Source organism: Anabrus simplex, chromosome 2, assembly GCF_040414725.1.
Source record: "Anabrus simplex isolate iqAnaSimp1 chromosome 2, ASM4041472v1, whole genome shotgun sequence".
Classification (NCBI taxonomy): Eukaryota; Metazoa; Arthropoda; class Insecta; order Orthoptera; family Tettigoniidae; genus Anabrus; species Anabrus simplex.
Window position 1 is genome coordinate 947,530,891 of NC_090266.1, and position 26,489 is coordinate 947,557,379.

A 26,489-nucleotide genomic window follows, 5' to 3' on the forward strand; every position below is an offset into this window, starting at 1 on the left:
GAGCAGTGTGATGATCACCCGGTCTGCAATGTGTTTATTTACCTCTATGGTAGGAAGCAAATTCCACATTCAGCTTGTCTTGGTCAGTGTTCTCAAATATGTTTCGGTCAATGTTATCATTACAGTGGAATTACATGGTCCCGCAAACATCCCAACTCAAACATGTTTTGAAAACCCCAAATGTATGTTCCTTGAAGAAATTATTTCCCCCATCAACCGTCCAGAAATTTCAGCCCCATCAACGCTAAATCCTCAATCAAGCTTTTTTCCAAGATGGGCAGATTCAAATATAATTTAATTTGAGAACTTCTGAGAACTGAAACTTGCACTTGAAACCGTATTCTCAAGTACAACATAACATAACCTTTAATAGTTGAATGGGCCTAATGGTAATTTATGTGGTAGAAGACTTACAAACCCAGTGACCAAATAACAAGAATGAAAGGACAGCAACATCATACCTATAAATCTTTGCGTTAACATCCATTCAGTGTGGTAATTAGAGCAAGGACCAGAAAAGCGATTGACGGCGATCTTGCTTAAAACATCACCTTCACATCATATTCACCTTGTATTGTTTACGGAAACTACATAAGCAATAAGGCACAGTGGCCACAAGAGTTGGAAGGAGACAGAGCTCATTCCAACAGCTCTACTTGAAAATGGAATAAGTTTTGTTAAATGTTCATACTCGTACAAAAAGTCTGCGTTTTGTCTAGTGTTAGATGTTTATTCTCAACGCTTTTTACAATTTTATTGCCAAACAGGTTTTTGGCACTTCTCTCAGGGTACTAATTACTTGGCTTTCAGAAGGAATCTAGTGAGAGTTGCAATATGCTTGGAAGATTTCTCGTGTCTCATGACTTGAGATATTCTTACTTTCTTATATTTCTGAGTACAGTAAATGGGATAATGTCTTTAGAAAATGTAGTTTACACTTTTATTCGTTTTGACATGTTACCTACAGTGAAACTTTCACAGCTGCTTTAGTTTTCTATGATGCAGTCAATCTTCTGGCACCACCAGACATTATATAAGATTGTACTCTCAGGACCTCAACAGATGCTACACCTTACATACATAAAGCCACGGATTGCCTCAGGATATTACCGTATTTGCAGATATATATGGGGATTTTCACATTCTCATATTTATGTTAAAATGTCCTTATAAAATCTGCCGTCATTTTATACGCGCAGCCTAAAATTTATAAAATTTGTATCAATTCCCACTTGTGGCTATTGGCTTCCACAGTGGGTATCTCAAGGCCATTCATAGCTGAGCTCAAGGTCACGAATAAACCAAAATTTCTTGAGTTTTGATGGTAATTTTTAAAATTAATTTTGTGGCCTGTGACTAGTGACGGGCAGAATTAAATATAATGCATTTGAGAAATTTTGAGAATGGATAGTTGAATTTGAATCCATATTCTCAAATACACAAAAGTGTTCTGAATCCAACTAGCACAGTACGCTCCAACATAACCTTTAGATTCGAGGAGGCCTTATGATAATTTAAGTGGTATAGGACTTACCATACAAAAACTTACTACATATACCGGTGACCAAATAACAAGGTGTGATTTAAAAAAAAAAAGGAGAGAAGGAATATCACCACATTGTGCACTTCTGTACCAGATGTGCTTTATTTTCTTCTTCCTTTTTCTCTTCAATAAATTTTGGCCTACTTAAGACCACTGGAAAAAACAGGTTTACTGGTTCGTCTTCTCCTCTTCCCAAAATAATATTCATGGTTGACTTCGAAACTATTTATGATCGGTTGTCATTCAGCTTTACTAGCATATTTTTTTAAGAACTTGGCTGATCAAAGTTACTGACCTGAAAGAAATCTTCACAGGGAAAGTGACACAGTTTCTGCGGTAAAACTAAATTTAAAGTTTCAATATTTTTAACTCTTCTAATTTATGTGAGAGTTTTTAAAAGATTATAATTACAATATACATATATCATTATTGTGGTGTTTAGCCAAATTTTTAATGGTTTTAATTTGTTCCCGGATTTACCATTTTCCTGTACTGTAGGCCTACTTTTTTTTTTTTTTTTTTTTCCTGGGGTCCCTTCAAAAATGGATAATTGAGCTTCCACTATACTACCATCAGCAGACAATCGGTAAGGTATATTTTGAAGACTTGACTATTTCATATACTGTTGACAGAGATGCTTCTCACTATTGCAGCTGTCTCAAGTTCTGCCAGTTCCATATTTTTTAGTGATTTTTGAGTTGGGAAGAATGGCTTGAATAATGCTCTAGCATGGTCTGCTGCAGATAACGGAAGGTTATGTTCAACCTAAAAACATGTGAAATAACATTTAGCCCATATAACACTTTCTGTAGTAAAAAAAGAGATTATAGCGCCTTGCATCATCACCCTTTGATGAGCCCATACTCTTCAGGATTTATAGATTTCACATGGCATCGGTAGTGGGTGTGTCCTCCATGTTTGACTGAAAACTCACACTTGCATGTTTCACAACACGTGGTTCCATAAATGTTTAGATGATCCTACACATGGAAACACTTCCCTATACTGCTCTCGGTAATGTTGATTTGCTGCAAAGCGTTTTTGTCCATCGTCATGTGGCTCTTCATTGTATTTACGCTTATTAACATCTTGCTCTTTTATTTAACACAGAAATAGGCTTGCACTACGCAACATGGGCATCACTTTGTAACACTCTGTGTCTTGTAACAAAAGTAGGCAAGTTATTACTAAATCAGAGGCAATAGAACAAGAATTGAACACGTATGCAGGGAATGTGTTCGACAAAGATGTTACACTCACAGTGAAGGATTGTGTGCAAATGTCACCATCTCATCTATCCGTTAACAGAGAGTACACGACGTACAGTACGAAACTGAAGTTTTTCAAATTCATGGAGAAAGTAAAAATTTAAAAACAGCACTTCGAATTACACTCCTCATTCAAGATACAGCTATCTACAGCAGCATGTTGATGTGATAGAGTTTCTCTTTAAGAGTATATTTCCTGTTAAGACAAAAGCTCACAATTTCTTTGAGGAAGCTGGTGAACTGTCTTCTACATTAAGGTATATACGTCTGAAATGTTATTGCTTGTATTGGTTATTTCACTGTTTTATTCATTCAGCCATGTTTATTGTCATGGAGTTCATATACAACTAACCATATTGCATTCCTGGAGTGATGCTATTCTCTTAAAATTTCAGCCAATGCCACTGAGTGTTTAAGTCTACAAAGATGGAAGATACAACACTGAAAAGTCACTGGTAATGTGTGTCTGCTTTATTAATAAAAAAGAAAAAACATAATGGTTAAAATAAAAGTTTGAAAATGTTGTATAATACTTATAAACATATAGAGTTGGATTGGAGGTTCGTTGGCTTACGAAATTAACACATTTGCCCCTTACAAGTTACGGTAGGTAACTTCACATCTGGACACGATAAAATGAGGATGATGCAGAAATGGAGAGTGATATTGCAATGGAAGAGGTGGAAATGGCTGTTAAAGAAATGAAAACATGAAAAGCAGCGAAGATGGATGAAATGAGTGGAAATAATAAAGGCAGCAGGACCTATTGGTCTACAATGGTTATATAAACTGTTAAGGTGAATATGTAGAAAAAAAAAGCAAGTACCTGATGATTGGTGCAAAGGTGTAATACCAGAATTTAAGAAAGGTGACAGGAAGGTATGTGACAGTTATGGAGGATTCACACTGTTGTCACAAGTAGCCAAAATATTGGAGAGAATAACAGAAAAGAGGCTTCAGTACACTTATCATATAGGCTTTTATTACAATGGGCTCGCCACTCCCAAAGGCATTTTAGAGTTACTGCCAGCCAAAACTTGTAGGCCGCTCCTAACATGGAGGTAGCTGCTTCTCTGGAGTACAGATGCTACAGCTGATATGGGGTTTCAGTGGAGTTTCCTCCACTGAGGGCCCATTTCCCTTCTATAAGGACTCCTTCGCCCTTATACTGGGTCAGGCAATTTACCACCTATTTGGGAATATGGAAATGACATGGTAGTAACGTTTCCAGATATTGAAAAGGCATATGACAGTGTCCCAAGGAATTTGGTATGGAAAACATTGACAGAAGCACAGATTGGGAATGAAACAATGCAGATGGTAACAGCATTGTATCAAAATTGCAAAAGCTGTGTTAGAACCAAAGTGGGTCAAACTGAATGGTTCAGAGTTGAGACAGACTTAAGACAGGGAAGTGTATTGTCTCCCTTACTCTTCATTACCATCATGGATAGAATTCTACATAATATCAAGGAGATGATGATGGGCGAGCAAGTAAAATCTATGCTCTTTGCTGATGACATTGTAGTTTGGGGAAATAATGAAGAGGAAGTACAGACACAAACTGATTTATGGAATGGGGAGATAAGAAATTTTGGAATGAAGATTAGTACTGTGAAAAGCAAGACTTTGATCATGACAAGAGGCAACAGAAAATCCAGGGGAGTGATAAAAATAGGAAATGAACCTCTTGAAGTGGTGACAATTTTTAAATATTTGGGCAGCATGATATCACAAGATGGAAATTTGGATGGAGAAATTGATTTAAGAATACTGCAGTCTGCAAGTTTCTACCAGTGTGTGAGAGACATTGTATGGAACAAAGATGTTCCAATGAAGTGCAAGAAGGTTTTATACTCGTCCTATTAAAAAACCTATACTGATCCATGCTTCAGCAGCCTGGACGTTAACTAAGTGGAACCATAAGATACAAGCAGCTGAAATGAGGTTCTCAAGGAGCATACAGGGAGAGACCAGATAGAATACGAAATGAGGAAATAAGGTGAAGCGTGGGAGTGTGTAAACTTCAAGAAGAAACCGATATAGCACAGCTAAAATGGTTTGGACACATGATGAGAATGCCAGGAAAGAGAATACCAAAGAGAACATTCATGGATACAGTGACTGGAAAGAGGCCTAGGGGACATTGTAGAATGAGATGGAGGAGCTCTGTTGTGGACTGTATTGCAAATAGAGGAGTCGATAGCAATAAAGTACTAGAAGAGGAATGGTGGAAAGATCGAGTAAGGTAGAGGGCTTTGGTACATTACCCTACCCAGAGAGAATCTGGAAAGAGGAATGGATGAAGAAGAGAAGAAGAACAGAAAGGAGGATGAGAGCAAGGGTGGAGGGAAATTTGGAGGAAGAGCAGTATGAATTTTGACAGGGCAGGTCAATGATAGACCCTATATTTAACAAGAGATCACTGATGGAGAAACAGTTGGAATATGGAAAAGATTTGGTGATAGTATTCCTCAATTTAGAGAAGGCATGAGATAGTGTTAATAGAGAAAAGGTGTGGGAAACACGGGAAAGAAAAGATGTGGAAGGCAATCAAAGGAACTAGTGAAGCCAATGTATAAGAACTGTTCCAATTGTGTCCAGACTCCAGTGGGGAGAACAGTCTGGCTTAGAAACCAAACTGGACTAAGACAGGGAAGTGTATTGTCTTCATTTATGTTAACAATGATTATGGATGAAACTCTAAAGGAAACAAAGGTAAGATATGGATGGGATATGAAAATAATGTTGTTTGCAGATGACATAGTGATCTGGGGAGTCAACAATACGTAAGTGCAAATCCAACTAGAGGCCTTAAATGGCAATATTGAGAAATGTGGTATGAAAATCAGTGTGGAGAAGAGCAAAACAGTGGTGATGACACGAGGAGAAAGAGAAGGGAAAGGGATCATTAGTATCAGGGGACAAAAACTTGGAGGTTGTTGAACACTTCAAATATTTGGAAAGTGAAATCTGTGGCTTAATGCAAGAACAACCAATGTCAGTTTTTCATGATTTTGAGATAGATACTGTAATCAGCTCAAACAGTGCTCAAGTTTTAGGTGCTAAAACAACCTTTATGGAATTGACAGAACATGGAATGCAGCATAAACATGGAACAACTTATTGCAATAACCACCAATGTATACAATGGTGAAACGGTCTTCCATGTTTTTCACTACTAGAAAAACCAATGAAAACTTTGGTTGCCTGGAATGTGCTTTATTAGATGGCGTGATTCACCTGAGAACGTATTCTATAAAGTTTCCTTCAGTGTACAAGAAGAGTTCAAGAACTCAAATATAATTAGAAGAGGCAGAAATCCTGTAAATCATGACGTGCAACCACTTAACAACACACCTACTGTATACTACTGTCACCAGAAAACGTCAGAAACCTACAGTCATTAATGCCCTTTGTACATCCACAGAGTAGGCCCAATCACCACAATATGTTGCCAGACCGTCCAGGAGACCCTGCAGAGTACTTACCAGGTGAAAGTGATGGTATAAATAATGTGACAGTGTGGAAAGTAATTTTAATATGTTGTAAAGTGTTATATTGGTTTTTTCCAAATCAATACAGGGTGGGGCCGATGACCTTGATGTTAGACCCCCTTTAAACAACAAGCATCATCATCATCATCAATACAGGGTGAACAAAAAAATGCCGCATGTGGAGGTCGGCATGCGGTTCCTCGTCAAAATTCACGACAAAGTTTATCTTCCCAAACCTAGTCCCACCAATAGGTTGAATAGAAATGAGAGTTAAGAAACGAGGCTCCGGCAACGCTGTAACGGTGTGCAGCATGGCCAAGCGTAACTCAGCACGCTGCCGGAGCTGTCTCATTAGCTCAGCGAGACGAGGTAATGCAATAAATGCCGGTTGTGCGGACGCGCTGATGTTCGAGTCACATTTGCACAAATTTTTTTCAGTTAATGTATCAAATTGTATCCAATGTACACCTCCACTATGCAATACACTATGTTCTGTCTTACCGTTAGAGTTACCTTTATTTAAACATTAAAACATAACATGAAATTCTTACAGACATAAACGACCACTTTGTTTCGTCCATGGCACAAATAAAGCCAATACCTAGAACATAATAGTGGATACAGTAACATTGTCTCTATCCAATGCGGTACAAGGAAATGCAATACAGTACAGTAGGTAGGCCACACTGGATTGCCCATTATGCTACGCACAATAATTCCATAGTGTATGTGTGACGTCCAGTCTTATCTTCACAGAGCCGGTACATACACTTACGAGCAACGTTCACTTCACAGCAGATGTTCAAAGCGACCACCTTGCACTTTGCGACTCGCTGGAGCATACTTTCCCGGACCCTATGCAACACACCTGCATTCACCATTGCCGATGCAGCATGCATGCGAGCTTTTAGGGCTTGTACGTACACGGATGGAGTACTATAAACATATACTTTTAAGTGTCCCCACAAATAAAAATCTAGTGGATTAAGGTCCGGGGAACGTGGAGGCCAGAACATTGAACCTCCACGACCAATCCATTTCCCTGGAAACGCTTCATTTAACCAGTTACGCACAGTCATTCCAAAGTGTGGCGGTGCACCATCATGCTGACACCATAGCTGTCGCCGAACACCAAGTGGAACGTTTTCTTCAGCGCCAGGCAAAGTATTGCCCATAAACGTGTGATAGCGGGGTGCATTCAACTTGTCCGGCAATAGATAAGGGCCTAAAAGCTCCCACGATTCCAGCCCACAGGTTTATGCCAAAGCGTGCCTGAAAGCCACGTTCATGGGTGACGTGGGTTGTGGTCAGACCAATAATGGCTGTTGTGATGGTTGAAAATACCTTCCCTAGTGAAGCTACATTCATCACTCCGTATCACATTCTTTATAAAATTTTCGTTATCTTCAACATTTTAAAAAAGCCATTCACAGAACTGTACTTGTTGAACGCGGTCTTCTGGCCACTGGTGTTGAGTTAACGTGTTATGATATGGATGCAGTTTTTCATTGTGCAACACGTCAACAACCAGTGTTTGAGATACCTGGAACTGCCTTGCAATATCACGGGTACTTCGCCGAGGTGACTGGTGAATAGCTTCAAGAATGTCGTCCTCTGTTTGTGGAGTATGTCTAGTCCTTGGACAACCTCTGTCCACTACTTGTGGTTGAAGATTACCAGTTTCCCGCAGGCGTTGCTCAAGGCGACGAAAAACATTCTTATTGGGATGGTGCCTTTGAGGGTACCGTGCTGCATACTCACGAGCAGCAGCAGGAGCTTGGTTATCGGATGTACCCAACACTAAAAGCATATTGACATATTCGCCGTTTGTGTACTCCATCAGGAAGCCGCCCTACATGCACTTGACAGCACCAGTCATGGTTGTGCATTGAATGGTTAGTCGACTCGTGCATTCAACTGAATGGATCACACTGTCATGTGTTCGACTATTGTCATGTGACAACAGGATGTCATGCTCAAGACGCAGTTACACGACAGGAACTAGGGACCTGATGTCACACACACACACACAAGAGAAAAAAACCTGACGTAAATTCGAGCCGTAGCCCCATGGTATATTGGGTTTGATAACCCAGCCATCTACTCAGTGAGCTGAGACGACGGGTATGGTAGAGTGGGATGATGCACATTTCTATATTATATTCCGATGAGATGCAGGATGCGACAGTGTTACCAGGTTTTCGTTTTCGACTTGTTTTCTAACAGCACCAGATCCGATTTGGCTATAGAAACTTTTGTGTTGCAATGGAATGAGGAATCTCATGCCGACCTCCCAGTGCGGCATTTTTTGTTCACCCTGTAGGTTATATTGGATAGAAGTGAACATCCAAATGTGCAAAAACTTTACTTACTTTAATTATACTAGTACCAGATTTGTTTCCAATGTCTAAAACAGCAAATTTGGGTAGATTTTAGTGAAAAATGTTATTTTTTTTTTTCTAAATCAATATATTGGATAGGAGTGAACATCCGAACATACTAAAACTTTATTTACATTAATTATACTAGTACCAGATTTGTTCATAGTGTCTAAAACAGGATATTTTAGTGATTAATAATTGACTGAAAAACAACCAATGTCTAAAAGTTACTTAATTAAATTCAAAAACAACCAATGTCAGTAAAATTCTAATTCCAAAAAAAGTGCTATAAAGGGAAAATATTGTTCAATCAGCAGCATCTATAATCATAATTGTTACTGTGAAATATTAAATTCTAGAAAAGATTATTATCAGAATTATGGTCAATGAAAGTTTTCATTAAATTTCGATGTCCGATTCCCACAAATGTACGGAACCTGGTGTGGGACAGAGAAGTTCCTATGAAATGTTAAGAGAATATACGAGATGTAATATACCCCTATATTAACGTATGAATCAGAGACTTGGACTTTGACAGCAAGAAATGAGAGTAAAATCCAGGCCAGTGAGATGAAGTTCCTGAGGAGTATGGTAGGGAAGACATGGAGAGATAGAATAAGAAATGTCGAGGTCAGAAAAGAGATAGGGTAGAAAACCTGAGTGATAGAATGGAGAAGAATAAATTGAGATGGTTTGGACATGTTATGAGGATGGAAGAGGGAAGGGTACCAAAACAACTGTCTGAGGCTAAGAAAGAAGGAAAGAGGGCAAGAGGGAGGCCCAGAGCAAAATGGATGGTCTCTGTCAAGAACAGTATAAGGAAAAGAAGACTGGACTGGAATACAATTACTGAAGAAGAGTGGTGGAAGGAGAGGCAACAGTGGAGAAGTGCCATCAATCCCCTGACATGGCAGGAGCTGGACAAGGGGAAATGAAAATGATGATGAAAATGAGTTAGGCCTATAGTGAAGTTTAAAAGCATCAAATTCGTAAAGTCCATAATAATCAGTACCACTTTCGTACTACACTTGAGAAACCTGTAAATGCTATGAAATATCTGTAGTAGTAGTAGTAGTATTAGTAGTCGTCTCTGCGTGCATATGAAATACAATAAATTAAACTGGACAAAATATTCCCCTTATTTCCTCCTTATATTGTTTCTTAGCAGCATCTTCAAAAGTGGGAACTGAACTATCCAAATAAATATATTTACTTAAAAAACACCAAACTGAGTTACTCACCCCAACTTGCGAATTCCCACTTCATTTCGACATAAAAATCAGGGGCCTACAAATTGAAAGTAAGAAATTAGGAATTAATACACAGACACATCAAGTGAAATACCCAATATATTCTATATAGGCTAATGTCTAGTTGAGGATACTAGTAAGTTTTGACATATGTTTCCTAAAACAATGTCATAGCTACAAAACAATTCCTATAAATAAGCTAAGCTGACTTTAATAATTCAACTAGGAAATGTAATTAACTAACCTATTGTAAATTAGACTCAAAAGGGTCTCTTGCCTGACTGATAGATTAATCAATTAGGTAATCTAATAAATTAACTTCACATTCACTACATTCATTCTATGTACAATAATGTATTATACTTCAAACTTGACTAGAACTTCATTAAAAAGAACATTTTTAAAATTCAAATTCAAGAATAATTTGAAATTTTATTGTGGTCCTAGACATTCTTACACAATAATACAGGGTGACCCGAAAGTCAATTAACATTTGATGAGGCAATAATTCACAGAATATTGAAGGTAGAGAGGTAATAATTGACACAAATGATTGGCATGACATGGGGTTTTATTGACAGCAAAGTCAAGTACACAAAATGATCAACAGATTGCGCTGGACAGCAATACGTTAGGTACAAATGGCCACACATGCTTGATTTGACATGAGGGGTATATTGACACCAACGAGTGCACAAAGAGGCTAAATGATGTAGCTAGACAGCAACATGTCAGTGATGCTGCATGAGACCCGTGTTCAGTATAAAAGGAGCTGTCATGAGAGAGGGTGTTAGATGCACCTGCAATAGCAGGATGTCATGCTTGGCCTCCCTGTTTCCCCGACCTTCATCCATGTGATTATTGGTAGTGGGGTTACCTGAAGTCGCAAGTCTACGGCGATCGTCTGACCTCATTAGAGACGTTAAAAGACAACATCAAACGGCAATTTCTCACCACACTTATGGATATGCTGTACAGTGCTGTTCACAACGTCCCACGACTACAGGTATTGTCGATGAATGACTGCCGACATGTTGAGCATGCATTATTAAGAATATTGTCTTTGCTAAACCTCAACTGTTAAGCTAATTTTTGCTTGTGTGTCATATAAGGCACTATCTGCTGGTCATTTTGTGTACTTTACTTTGGTGTCAATAAAACCCCATGTCATGCCAATCATGTGTGTCAATTATTACCTTTTTACCTCCTATATTCTGTGATGTATTGCCAAATGTTAATGGACTTTTGGGTCATCCTGTATGTTAAAAATTTATGTTTAATTTGAATTTTAATTCACAGTAATTTTTTTTTTTTTTTTTTTTTTTTTGGCCATTTGCTTTACGTTGTACCAACACAGATAGGTCTTATGGCGACGCTGGGACAGGAAATGCCTAGGAATGGGAAGGAAGCAGCCGTGGCCTTAATTTAGGTACAGACCCAGCATTTGCCTGGTGTGAAAATGGGAAACCATGGAAAACCATCTTCAGGACTGCCGACAGTGGGGTTCGAACTCACTATCTCCCAGATGTGAGCTCACAGCAACGCGCCCCTAACCGCACGGCCAACTCGCCCAGAAACCAAAGTAAAAATACAATTTTAAAACTCCCATATTTTCAAAAAAGAATATGATGTCGGGATGATGGAATGCTATTTGGTCAGAAGAAAAAAGTAGTGTAGAATCATGCTGGTGCTGAAAACTGAACTGTTGTAGTTGCAAAGCTACAAGAACGTTCAAGCTCTTGGTCAACTAATGGTATGTTCTTTATTAAATGAAAATTTGAAAGGAGTCCACCTTTTCAATACAAATCAATATAATGTCATAAGAGAATACAATTACATCCCTAATAGTGCATGTTTTATCCTGATATAGGTCATCCTCAGCTATTAGAAGACTAGGTAAAAATTCCAGAAATATTCAAAGATATACATTTAAAAAAGTAAATAAAAATGTGTGTACACTAGATAGAAAAAACCATGCTCTTCAACTGAAAGTCTAACTATATTCAGGTTAGAAATCTGAAGAAAACGTTGTCTTGATGTCAAACGATTTGAAACATAAAATGCAGAAGTACTGTTAAGTTGTGACAACAGTTAAAATTGACCGGTATTACATTAAAAGTATTGCACCTTTTTTTTTTCTACAATTGTGCTTTACTTCGCACTGACACAGATAGGTTTTATGGCGATGATGGGATAGGAAAGGGCTAGGATTGGGATGGAAGCAGCCGTGGCCGTAATTACGGTACAGCCCCAGCATTTGCCTGGCTGCCGACAGTGGGGTTCGAACCCACATTCTCCCCAATAATGGATACTGGCGGCACTTAAGCGACTGCAGCTACTGAACTCGGCGACTCATAGTAGTCTGGCTTAATGGCAGGTCCAATGTGGCAATCGCATTATTACCTATAATCGCAAACGGAGAATTGTCCATAATTCGAATGGTTCCAGCATCCTGTTCCAGAGTAGTTCTTCTAGGAGCCGTATGTCTAACAATCCTTCTTCACCTGTTCTTGCCTGTTTGCCCATCTCCAAACTGTCTTAAGACTGCATGGTATTGCTTGAGCTATTGCCTCCCACAGGCCAACAAACACACACTCTCTCCCTCTCTCTCTCTCTCTCTGTGCCTTCAGTACTACCCATTCACTCCCATCCCCTCATTTTTGGTACTGGAATGGCATTAAACACTACACCTTCACTCCTTCCCTTCCTTTTCAGTACTGGCTTGGGGCAGTGTTGATAGTTTATGTCGGGACACATTTATGTGCATGCCGTGTACCTGACGCTTAGTAACAAGTTATATAGACAGCAGGAGTATTTTAGTAATGGATCATCGTATTGTAGGAACACGTAGAACAGGTATTGCCAGCAAATTTTCAATGGGTGCTCATCGATATTATGTTGCTAGTGTTAAGTTAATAAATATTCAACACGCAGAAATGAAGATTAATTGTGCAGATGCAAGAAAATACAGCATAACTAAAGCCAATGTTCGGTGTTAGTTTGAAGACAGAAGGCCAGCGCCTCAACCGAATCTCAGGACTGAACTGGACTTTTTCCAACATCTAATAGATTCCATTCCCAAGCGGCTAGAGCAAGTGATAACCAGGAATGGGGCATGAACTGATTATTAATGTTCTGGAAGGGAGGAGGAACTCGTAACTTACACCTGTTGTAAAGTCAGTATTTCCCAACACTCTTCACTTATTTAATACCCATTTCACAATTAGTTTTGGGTCCAGCTCCATGTCAAAATGGTCGGGGATTTGAACCTTCATTGGTTAATTCCAATGGTTCGGGGGCTGCGTGTGTGTGCCGTCTTCATCATTAGAATTCATCACAGGTAGGGCCGCATCCTCATAGACTCGCAGGTCGCCTATATGGCATCAGCTTGAAAGACCTGCACCAGGGCTCTTCGGAGGCCACACGCCATAATTAGTTGTGTGTTAATATCCATTTTTTTCTTTAAAATTTGTAACTATGGACAGTACATTATGTTTATTATTTTACTGTATGTTTATTTTATTTATATATTTTCTAGAAAGATGTGACAGATTCATATTTTTGATAAGATTTTTCTTTAAAAATTTGTTAAATTTTATAATAATTATTTAAGAGATGTTGCAATACTAGTATTTTTGCTATATATTTTAGGATAAAATAACAATACATTTCAGATTTGTTTTCTTTTGTTCAAGAAGTAAAATATATTTTCTGTTATTTTTATGAAGAAATCTTTATACATCAACATCTTATTTTAGCATATTACTTTTCTATTTATAGAATTCAACGTAGTTCTATATCAGAGGTGGTAAATTATGATGATAAAACTTCAGTACAGTCCAGAACCAAGTTACGAATCAGTAAATGATGTTTTCAAATTATGACCCAATATAATGCAGCTACGAAATATTCATAACTAGTATCAAATACTTTTCAGTTAAAAACCTCCTTTACCTCTTTATACTGTAATTATCAGGTTAGGTTAGCTAATACTGCAATTCAATACATCTGCCACTGTGCCCACTTCAATCACAACAAAGTCTTTTTTTTTTGCTAGGGGCTTTACGTCGCACCGACACAGGTCTTATGGCGACGATGGGATAGGATAAGCCTAGGTGTTGGAAGGAATCGGCCGTGGCCTTAATTAAGATACAGCCCGAGCATTTGCCTGGTATGAAAATGGGAAACCACGGAAAACTATCTTCAGGGCTGTCGACAGTGGGGTTCGAACCTACTATCTCCCGAATACTGGATACTGATAATACCAATATAAATGGTCCGTTATTGGACATTATAAATTTTCCAGCTAACTGGTTGCCAGCGTTTCGCGCCCGTATGCTAGGTTGGGCTCATCAGTTGGTACCTAGCACACCTACCAAGACGCATGGCTAGTGCATACCGTGGAGCGCCACAGTGTAGGCTACTTAGAGCCACCGGCAGTGCCAATGCACTATGAGAGACTTTGTCTTATTACCAAAAATTGATGCCTGCTTGGCCATCAGATGATATAGATGTTGATTCCCATAGGGAATCTGAAATATTTGTCCCGAATGAGTAAATTTATAATACCAATATAAATGGTCCATTATTGGACATCATAAATTTTCCAGCTAACTCATTCCTGGTTGCCAGTGTTTCGCCCCCGTGTGCTAGGTTGGGCTCATCAGTTGGTACCTAGCACACCTACCAAGACGCATGGATAGTGCATATCATGGAGGCCACTCACTGTGTAGGCTACTTAGAGCCACCGGCTATGGGAATCAACATCTATATCATCTGATGACCAAGGAGGCATCAATTTTTGGTAATAAGACAAAGTCTCTCATAGTGCATTGGGACTGCTGGTGGCTCTAAGTAGCCTACACGGTGGCCTCCACAGTATGCACTAGCCATGCGTCTTGATACGTGTGCTAGGTACCAACTGATGAGCCCAACCTAGCACACGGGGGCGAAACGCTGGCAACCAGGAATGAGTTAGCTGGAAAATTTATAATGTCCAATAACGGACCATTTATATTGGTTTTATAAATTTACTCATTCGGGACAAATATTTCAGATTCCGTATGGGAATCAACATCTATATCTACTTGATACTGGCCACACTTTAGCGACTGCAGCTATCGAGCTCGGTACTACAACAAAGTCTTGCAGTGGACTGTCTACCTGTAGCAATGCATTACCTCGCCAGTGGCCGCTAGGATGAAAGTAACGCGAGTGGTCGCGTGTTGAGCAAAATGCTCACGGTATGATATGACGTGTTTACATTATAAATACCAACAGATTTTGAGCGTAAATGTATTAACACATTGAATGAACGTAAGAATAAATCTCAAATGATTATAAAGAACATGAAAAATTAAAAATAAAATTACAAATAGTAATAAATTCCAAACTGTTATAACTGTATCTAGAAAAACAATTCCCAACTTTCTAAAATAGTGTGTGCATCTTTTGCAATGCCCTTTACACAAGGAGGATGAGACACTATATTTTCAGCACAGGTAGGTGAGCGTGGATTTCTTCTTGGCGAGTGTCTGCCCCACTTTGTCACCTTATTATTCCTTATATGAACATTGTCACTAAACATGAAATTCTCATTTACCTTCAACGTACGTTGTTCACCGGCTACAGATTGCTCTCCAGGTACGGTTCCATCAGCACGTTCTTCTGTCTTGGACAGTTTAGTATCTGTTTTATGTTCACCTGTTCACTTTCACAGTCCAAGTCACAGTTCTCAGCCTCGAGTTGATCACTAGGAATTTCATCAAACCAAGCTAAAATGTTACGACTTGAATCCATCGTCACGCACTAATTACACAACACATTAATACAATAGGTTGCAAAGAACTGTTTCAGCTATGAAACATTATTCAATAATAGCAAAACAATAACACACACAGAAATTAGCTCCAATGTGACTGGTAGCGCGTGAAGCAAAATGCTCACCGTTGACGGTCGCTGATCATTCCTCCCTCCCTGTCCCTTCTTAAGGTCACAGATGTGCGTTTCATTCCATCCGTCCTTCTCTCAAAACTGCAGTGCGAAGGTACATTAGGGCTCAAATTCGAAACTACTTGCTGTATAAAAGACCAGATGATTTTCAATGACCGTGAGCATTTTGCTCATATAGCGACCAATGACGGGTTAAGCGAGGAGGTGGGTCACTATGCCTTCGGCACTACCCCTTCACTCCTATTTTGTACTAGTAGCGCAGTGTTGACCGTTTATGTCGGGACAACATTTCTGTGCACACATGTATAGTCGACGTGTTATAACTGTGCCAATGAGTTGCCATGCAGGTTCTAAGAATTCAACTTGCTATTCCTATTCAAATGACATTTCCTGCACAGCTGGGGCTCAGAAGTACATTATAGGTTGACCTTGCAATTAGCTCAAGAGAGTGATGTTTTGATGCCATTCTGTGGATTTGAGAAACATTTTTGTAGAGGCTAGTAGAATGACATTCTCTCTTCACTATTTACCAAGAACCTGTGTGTGATGTTACATTGAGGCACTGTACAACCGGCTGCCCGCGGCTAGCGATGTATATTAAAGATACCAATATAGTTGGTCCGTTATTGCACATTACAAATTTTCCGGCCAACCCATTCCTTTTTTTTTGCTAGAGGCTTTACGTCGCACTGACACAGATAGGTCTTATAGCGACGATGGGATAGGAAAGGCCTAGGAATTGGAAGGAAGCGGCCGTGGCCTTAATTAAAGTACAGCCCCAGCATTTGCCTGGTGTGAAAATGGGAAACCACGGAAAACCATCTTCAGTGCTGCCGGTAGTGGGATTCGAACCTACTATCTCCCGGATGCAAGCTCACAGCCGCGCGCCTCTACGCGCACGGCCAACTCGCCTGGTCAACTCATTCCTGGTCGCTAGCATTTTGCCCCAGTGTGCTAAGTTGAGTTGGTGAATAGCACATAAACAAGCCAACTTTCAAAAGTACCGTAAAAAAAATCGGGAGAAATTTGACAGCGAATCGTGACGTATGACACATCACTGATGGCAGAACATGTACTAATTCATTATAATTCAATACATTAACAACTCTATTTGCCCTACATATATATATTTTTCATTATTTATATATGAATACTCAATACTGGACATACCTGAACATTAGGAACATATGACACACCTGTAGCTGCCTTAGCCCTCTTCAGAAACTCGGAACTAAATTTTTGCTCAAAGCACTTGCCTTGCTAAACTGATTTTAAGGTTAAAAGTTTCTTCAAAGTTTGTTCAGACAGCAAGGATCTGAACTGTGTTTTTTGTCTTTGTGACTCTGCTAAAAATCCTTTCACATTCTGCATTGCTATGTGGAATTGATAAAATAGCAAGCATCATCTTAGAGAGTCTGTCATATTTAAGTACACCATCAGCTGTTTTCATCTGACCTACCAATGCCCTTTGAACATCAATTCTTCCCTTTGCCAGGTCTGTTTCTTCGAGCTGAAAGTTACAGAACTGGGAGTGCAGAATTTCAGTTTCTTTATCTAAATGTTCCGTTTCACTAGTCAGAATGTTCGGAAACTTGTTAATGAAAAGTCTAAGGATAGAAAATGATGCCTTACTTATAGCAGAAGTATTTGCAACTTCTGCATTAATCAAAACTTCATCTTTGAACGGAAATTTGTTTACCATGTAGTCACATGATGAAGAGAAACACATTCTAACAGACATAAAGAATATGCACTTTTCCTCAGACTTCAAAGTGTTCACCAAAACAAACGCAGAGTTCCCTATCACCAGATCACAATCATCCTTTTAATTTGCTGGAGTATGATAATCTACATCAAAGAGAGCTTTAATAACGTGTGGTTTCATAAACTTTGCCATCACATTCTTTAATAGTTCCTCCAAAACTGACCTCAATAAGTGGATGAGCGGCATACTTGACTGAAGAGCTATGTTTGGACTCTCAAAGATATCCATAAAACTTGAGAGAAAAAGGCAAAAAGATGTATCTAAATTAGATGAAAGGAACATGAACAGTCGTTCATGTGACAAAGCATGGATCTTAGCGTCATCAGTAGATTCATTTTCTTTTAGTGAAACTGATGACTGGGTTTTCCTTTTAACTGAAGAGTGTGGTGAAATGTTATGACAATGCTCCACCTTTTCAGACAAACAAGACACATCTGCACTTAGACTGTGCTTAGGAATTTTGTAAGTTTACAAAGTTCCTATCTGAGAATCCTTACTCACAATTTTGTTCCTGAATAAAGTAACCAAAGGGTCCCACTGCAGCAAAATCCTATCTGAACACCTTCTTAGTGATAACCATCGAGTAGGCACATGCTTCAGAATTTTCCTGACCTCTGTGTTGTGTAAAGTCTGAAATTCTCTGAACTTTTCTTTCCTCTTTGCACTCCTTTCCAGATAATAAAATATATCAATTATACTTAGTTTCATCTATATTTACGGGCAAGCACGCCGCACCATTCTTTGCAGCATGATTAATTAGGTGACAAGAGCAGCCTATGATGATTATGTTACTATTCTCCCACTTCAAACATCATGCCACACCATTCTTTAATCCTACCATTACTGGAGCATTATCAGCACCAAGAGCCAGGCAGTTTTCTAACGGGATGCGGAATTCCTGAAATGTTGAGAGCAAAAGATTGGCAATGTTAGCTCCAGTAGCATCCCATTCTAAATTACGCACAGACAGCAGACAACTCTGAATTTCATTGAGTTCAGGCCTAAAACATGTTACAGCAATAGGATATATTTTCCAAGTCTATTTTTGCTACCATCAGTAGCAACAGAAAATGCATTCACCTGCAAATGTGATACAATTTTTGTACATTCTTCCATACACATTTCTGTAATGACAGCTGCAGTTTTCATTCTAGCACACCCATATTGTTTAGCGATCTCTGAATCAGGAGACATTTTGTCAAACAAACGTCCTGCGTGGTCGGCACAATTTACAGGCAGGTTATGTTCTGCGATAAATGACGTAAATAAAGCCTTGACACTTGTCACAGGATTTACATCTTGGTTTTTACAAGAAAAGTTCAGTTTCTGGCTACTTTCTACACGCTGGACACTCTTCTTATGTTTTTCGTTTGCATATGTTTGAGTATATCGCACTTCCCACCATGCGCAACTGAAAAATCACACCTACATATAGTACAGAATGTGAACGTTGGTCCCTTCCTGGATTCACTGAAACTCTTCCTCATAAGCGCTTTTGAACACTGCATCATATTTCATTTTTGACATTTTGGCCACAACAAATATTAAGACAAACAACCAAAAAGCACCACAATGTGACGTAACATGAGCACTTATGCAGGTCCTGCCCCGTGTAGACGTGTATGGCGTGCTACTTCTGAGGTTAGGTTACTCGCTTGCGACTTTCACTTCCTATTATTAACCTATTTGAGTATTTGACTTTATTATAGACAAACGAGGAACACATGACTGGCCACCATGCCCCGTACTGCCATCTGGTTGTCATTATCAGAACTACTATCGATCCGCCATACTCAGCCATATATCGATAGAACGAGGAAACACGCGGGAGTTTAAAATATAAATGGTCTGTTATTGGACATTATAAGTTTTCCAGCTAACTCATTCTTGGTTGCCAGCATTTCACCCCAGTGTGCTAAGTTGGGCTCATCAGTTGGTAAATAGCACACCCACCAAGACATATGGCTAGTGCATACCATGGAGGCCACTGCGTAGGCTCCTTGGAACCAGTGGCAGTGCCAATGCACTACGAGAGACTTTGTCTCATTTCCAAAAATTGATGCCTGCCTGGCCATCAGATGATATAGATGTTGATTCCCATAGGGAATCTGAAATATTTGTCCTGAATGAGTAAATTTATAATACCAATAGGGCCTACAAATATTTCAGGTTCCCTATGGGAATCAACATCTATATCATTGTATAATAAAAGACGCGGACGTTGGCTGTCAAGTTTTGTGCGGGGGAGGGCGGCGGCACAGTTATCGTGGTAGCTACCAAGGGTGTTCATTAGTGTTCATCACTGTTAGTTCGCAAAAGCAAGATGACCCTCTATATTTTACAGGAATTTTGTTTAAAAAGTCGTCGTCTTGCATTCAGAGATATATGTACTTGTGTGTTAGTAGGAAACAGATGGAGAGCAGCAACTTACCACGCGAGACCATGTGGACAGACAAGCTGCTGCTTCGTCGCACCGACAGATAGGTCTTATAGCAACAATAGGATAGGAACAGGCTAGGAGTGGGAAGGAAGCGACCATGGTAATAAGGTACAGCCCCAGCATTTGCTGGTGTGGAAATGGGAAAACATGGAAAACCATCTTCAAGGGCTGCTGAGAGTGGGGTTTGAACCCACTATCTCCTGAATGCAAGCTGATAGGTGTGTGACCCAAACCACACAGCCACTTGCTCGGTCGCTCATTTTTACATACCTAACAGAAACTATGTTGCACGTTACAGAATTCCTGATGAACAGTCCTACCCCACTCTCTCCCCTTCCCATTTAACACCTGTTAAGTATATTTTATACTCTCCTATCTGTTCCTTGTTATCTCCCTTATCCGAGCAACTGTAAGTCCTAACACATCCAGATGCATCCCCTGTCATTTTGACTTAACAAGGAATACTGAAATGCAATTGAGATGTTGATATATTTAAAATGTCTACATGGCCTAATATCCCTCAAAAACATCAAAGCTAGTCATTCTTCCTTAAATTTCAATTCATAATAATATATAATTACAGAAAAGTTCAAAACAGAAATCCAGTAGCTTTGAAACCTGTGAGCAAGAATAAATGGTCAATAAAAGTATGAGAATATAATGATGATAAGATTGTTCAAAGATAAAAGCGTGTTCAACTGAAATCATTGATGAAGCAACTGAATGCCACCAGGAAGTCTGAACAATTAAGAGGTCTGTCACACCCTGAACCTCAAATGATAGGAACTGCAATTTTATATAGGTACTGGTACTCTCCAACTGTATCTTATGAGTATCAACAGTACATACCTCCTTCAACTTATGCAAGAGATCGGGAATACCCCCAACTCGAGCAGTATACCGCTGAATGTCTCGTCGTTCCAATATCATGCCTAAAAGTTCAGGATCGCCAGTTGACACAGCTTCCTGGACAACTGAAATACAATTAAAAGAATAAACAAAACTACTTACAAGATTGAAATTAATTTTTAAGAACTCTGGTTTCATTTTGGAAACAGCCTTACAAAAGAAGTAACAGCAATAGGAGATATGCATACATCTTCATTACAGACTGTTATGCCTTTCAGCATTCAGTTTGCAAGCCACTCCGGATTTAATAACCGCCACCACATTCCTCTATTTCTAGATAGTTCTGTTGCCTCGTTTAATTCTATACCTCTTATCTTTAAATCATTAGAAACTGAGTCTAACCATCATCATCTAGGTCTCCCTGTACTTCTCTTACCCCCGATAACAGAATCCATTATACTCCTACGTAATCTACCCTCCCCCATTTACCTCACATGACCCCCACCACCGAAGTTGGTTTATGTGTGCAGCTTCATCCATAGAGTTCATTCCTAACTTATCCTTTACCTCCACGTAATGGGCACCCTCCTGCCATTGCTCCCATCTGTGTGTACCAGTAATTATTCTGACATCAATTTAGTCTTAGAGAGGGTAATTTTCATACCATACTCATTGCACCTATTATCAAGTTCCAAGATATCAGACTGCAGTTTTTCAGAACAGTCTGCCATTAAGACTAACGAGATACCTCGATACTTGTTCCAATCCTTACTGTTCCCTTGTTTATAGATAGTTGCAAATATTGCTGTTGTCCAATCAGAAGGTACTTTACTAATATTCCATGCTAATCTTATTAGTCTATGAAGACATTTCATTCCTCCCGTCCCAATATATTTCACCACTTCAGGTCTAATTTAATCTATTCCTGCTTCTTTATAACAATTAAGTTTATTTACCACCCTTTCCAACTCCTCAAGCGTAATACAACCAACATCATTGTCCTCTCCACATTGGCTCGGTTGTTTGCGCTGTCATCAGAAAGATTTCCTTTTATGATGAAAAGATTTTCAAAATATTCCTTCCACCTGTCCAGTGAATCCCTGGATCTAGTATGAGTTCAGCTGATTTACCCAGAATGCTATTCATTTCCTTTTTCCCTCCCTTTCTAGGTTTTACCAAAATCTTCCCACAACTTCTTCTTGGATTCAATGTCTATTCTTTTTGCTCTGTGTTTTTTTTTTTTTTTTTAAATCTACATATCATTCCCTGTTTGTGTCAGTCCTGGTTTGGAGCCATTTCTGATAAGCCTTCACATTACGTTTACAGGCAAGAAATTTGCATTTTCCCACCTTTTCCCAGGCGTTCCCTTGCTGCTTCTACTAGAGGATCCCCGTATGTCACCCACTCTCTTTCTGCTGTATATCCTGAAACACCCACTCTCTTTCTACTGTATATCCTGAACCTACTAACTGTCCACTCTTTGGAACGTTTCACTAAATATATCCATGTACTTCTGTCTAATTTCCTCGTCCTGGAACTTTTCTACCCTTCTTCATTTGCAGACAGATTCCACTTTCTCTATCCTATGCCTAGATGCTTAGTTTACTACAGATCAGATTGAGGTCCGTATCACTGAAAAATCCACAGAAAACCAACACACTCCTAAGAGATTTCCTGAATTCAACATCGGTTAAGATATAGTCTATTATGGATCTGGTGGCCTTATGCTTGAAAAATGTATTCGTAACTGCTAATTCCATATTAGCACAGAAGTTCGGCAAACGCTTCTCATTCCTATTAGTTTCCATATATTCCCCACATTTCCCGATCACTCTTTTGTATCTTTCAGTTCTATTTCCAACCCTCACATTGAAATCGCACATTAGCACCTCCTATGCTTGCCGTTGACCCTGACTACGATATCATGCAGTGCTTCATAAAGCTAGTCAAATTCTTCCTCATCTGTCAAATGATGAAAACAGAGACAATTCCCATCCTAATTCCTAAAAATGCCAAACCTACTCACATCATTCCCTCATTTACATGCCTTAAAAAACTATGTTGTGTGTAATAATATTTTTGATGAACAGTCCTACCCCACACTCTGCCCTTCTCTTTTCATACCTGTCATGTACACTTTATAATCTCCTATCTCTTCGTTATCTCCCCTTAACTGAATATCATTCAATCGTAACACATGCAGATAAATCCTCTTTGCTGATTCATCCAGTTCTACTTTCTTTCTTCTATAACCCCCTTACTATTGATAGCTCTCCATCAAATTTCATTTTGTTCGCCAGGTTGTTTCCAAGGAGTCCCTCGCCTGTCAAATGGGAGTGGGACTTCATTAGTCCCTCCGAGGTTTGCTAAAATCATTTTGAGTGGGCTCTGAAATTTTTTTTGTGAAGCAGGATGCTACCCTTACCTACAAAGTCCACTAGGAAGGTTTTGCAATGTGAGTGAACGCTTTAGACTTTTTCAAAATAATTTCCACCACACTCGATACACTTCTCCATAAGTTGAAACCAGTCACTGAACAACTCTGCCACTTTTCTTCTGTTACATTTTCACACTCTTGATCTTATGCTGCCAGAAGCTCCTCGTCGGATGCAAAACGCCGCCCTTTCAGTTTCATCTTCACTTATGGGAAGAGTGCGAAGTCACATGAGGCAAGATCAGGACTGTATGGAGGGTGATGAAGCACAGTCAACCCTGGTCTGGCAAGAAAATCCATTGTTACATTAGCACGATGTGCTGGAGCATTGTCGTGATCCAAGAGCCAAGTGTTGAGCCGTGACCTTGGACAGAGCTGCTTGAGAGCCTGGATGACCTGAGGCAGACAAGTCTCACTGTACCAATTCGTAGTAACTGTCCTTTGTGTTTCTAGCACAACCCAAGTCAGGATGCCCCGTTTAGTGAAGAATACTGCAATCATCCTTTTCTTCACTGATCTTGACTTTCGCAGAGTCACAAGAGTACGCTCAGCTTCAAACAGCCACACCTTGTTCTGGGATTTTGTTAGGACATCGTAATAATAAAGCCAAGATTCGTCACGTGTAACGATGCTATTGACGTTACGCAAAGTCCCATTTTCAAACTGTTTAGCATTTTTCGGCACCATTTCACTCGATGCGGCCTTTGTTCCCCTGAAAGTGAATGGGGCACACAAAGGGAACAAACCTTTCTAAAATGGAGATGGTCGTGTAGAATTGAATGAGTAGCTGGTGCAGGGATGTGGAGGGTCTCTTCTACCTGCCGATATGTCAACCGCCTCTCTTGCTGAAACACTTTCCTCGCAGCTTCAATGTTTTCCTCAGTCACTGATTCAGACGGTCGTCCAGAACGAGGATCGTCTTCAACCCCAAAATTTCCCCCCCTGTAACTCTTCGTACCAGCGGAAAATTGTTGTCCGATGTGGACAGTCTTTCCCCAGCACAGGAGTCATTTTCTTCAGGCACTGGACAATAGTTAATCCACGAGCAAAATTGTAGCAGATAATTGCGCGATATTCACCTTTAGACCACACTGACATCTTAATTTGCGTTCAATCCCACTGCTTGGTAACAACTGGTGTGAAGATTGCGCCTTGCTGTCTTCTAGACCGGTTTTCCCCCCTCTTTTCATCCCTCACCATAACAGGGGTGTCCAGCCAACCGTTTTTTCGCATTGCAAAACTTTCCTAGTGCCCTTTGTACATATAGTCCCAATGAGGATCTCTGCTTTAACGGGTAAGGGACCACAGTGAATTGTACAGTCCTAGCCGCCTGAGCACAAGGAGGGGCATGACTCATAATTTGTCCAAGATGCCCATTCCCATTCTATAGCAACTAGTATCCCGACTCTCAAGACCACTTACTAGGGCACTCAGCCATTGTGGTTTATGAACTATGACGTGACTACACTAACTCACACTATCCTAACCTTGCTCTGTGAATCACACAGAAAATATGTGCAATAAATAAATTTATGACTATGACACATACAAAGGGAAAACATATCTGCTGTTCAATTTTCACCTATGATAATTTCATACAAACGCCTGTATGGTATGCTAATAAGGTTTCCAGTAACTTGAATCATTAGTCAATCAAATGAACTACTTTTCATGGTGACAATGCAATCTTAACTCATAATTGTTAATGATATAAATAATACATTCCTCCTCCTCTACTGTAAACTCTTCCACACATAATAGTAATACAGTAAATATGCCCATTACGCAACCCATTGTCTGCATAAACCAGGCCTTAATGGAAATATTCCCTGGGCCTGTGAAATTTATGCCCATCTACATGCCTTTTTTAAATGCTCAAAATTACAGATGTAATTCTTGATGGACATGAACTTCACAGTGCAGGGCCATTCTATTATCTGATGACCGGGCAGCTGCGGAAGCTGCAACAGGTGACAGGCCTTCGCTCACAACCACCAACACAGGACAAGAGTTGATGGTAGCTACACTACAATGACAATCTAATAAATTCTAATAATAATGTTATTTGTTTTACGTCCCACTAACTACTTTTTAAGGTCTTCGGAGAAGCCGAGGTACCGGAATTTAGTCCCGCAGGAGTTCTTTTACGTGCCAGTAAATCTACCGACACGGGGCTGTCGTATTTGAGCACCTTCAAATACCACCGGACTGAGCCAGGATCGAACCTGCCAAGTTGGGGTTAGAAGGCCAGCGCCTTAACCGTCTGAGCCACTCAGCCCGGCAATAAATTCTAATGCACTTATTAATTTACATAACCCATGTCACATAAGAAGGTGCTGGAGCTACTCCTCTTCATTTGCCACACATTTCTAGTATCTCTTTATGATATTATCCATCACGTGACTTAATTCTATTTGAGAAAATAAAATTATCTGTAAGCAGATATCCTTCAGTTCATCTAAATTGTGGAGATTTGTCTTTTAATAGTGTGCCTTTATATTTTAATAGTTCACAGAGATAATAATCACAGGGGGTTAAAATAGGGAACTATGTGGGCCATATGTTGCTGCTCATAACCATCAGTGAACTGCCACAAGGAATCCTTGGCCCAAACCAAATCCTATGGAAACATGTGGAACTAAATTCCCCCGCAGTAATTTACAAAAAATAAAAGTTTGCAAAATGTTTTGCACATACTGTCTGGTATGTTTCCTTATATAAAGAATGTACATACATCATTATAGACAGTTATGCCTTTACTAAATGTCGCCACAATCCTCAATTTGCAACTAGTGCTGTGGCTTAATTTAGTTCTATACCTCTTATATTTAAATCATTAGAAACTGAGTCCAACCATCGTCGTCTTGGTCTCCTCCTACCCCTCTAACCTTCCACAACAGAGTTCATTATTCAAATAGGTAACCTATCCTCCTCCATTCGCCTCACATGACCCCACCACCGAAGCCGGTTTATACGCACAGCTTCATCCATCAAGTTCATTCCAGACCTAGGAAAAAAATGGACTCTTGTTATGCTGTGTAAGAAAAGTAGAGGGAGACGAAAATGACAATTCTTAGATTCTGTTTCTAATGATTTAAAGATAAGAGGTA

At 39.6% G+C, this 26,489-nt stretch overlaps 1 protein-coding gene across 4 annotated transcripts in view; it reads right to left on the reverse strand.

The window, feature by feature from the left end:
- The window catches only part of LOC136864571 (ankyrin repeat domain-containing protein 13D), a 340,236-nt gene that overhangs the window by 292,370 nt on the left and 21,377 nt on the right, over positions 1–26,489 (reverse strand). For 3 of the 4 annotated variants that reach the window (XM_067141748.2, XM_067141747.2, XM_067141746.2), the window contains exons 3-4: positions 20,946–21,070; positions 9,931–9,976 (exon numbers count right to left, since the gene is read on the reverse strand). In XM_067141748.2, coding sequence (XP_066997849.1) covers positions 9,931–9,976; positions 20,946–21,070 — 171 coding nt within the window. The remainder of the gene's footprint in view (positions 1–9,930; positions 9,977–20,945; positions 21,071–26,489) is intronic. The other variant, XM_067141749.2, reaches the window with a different exon arrangement.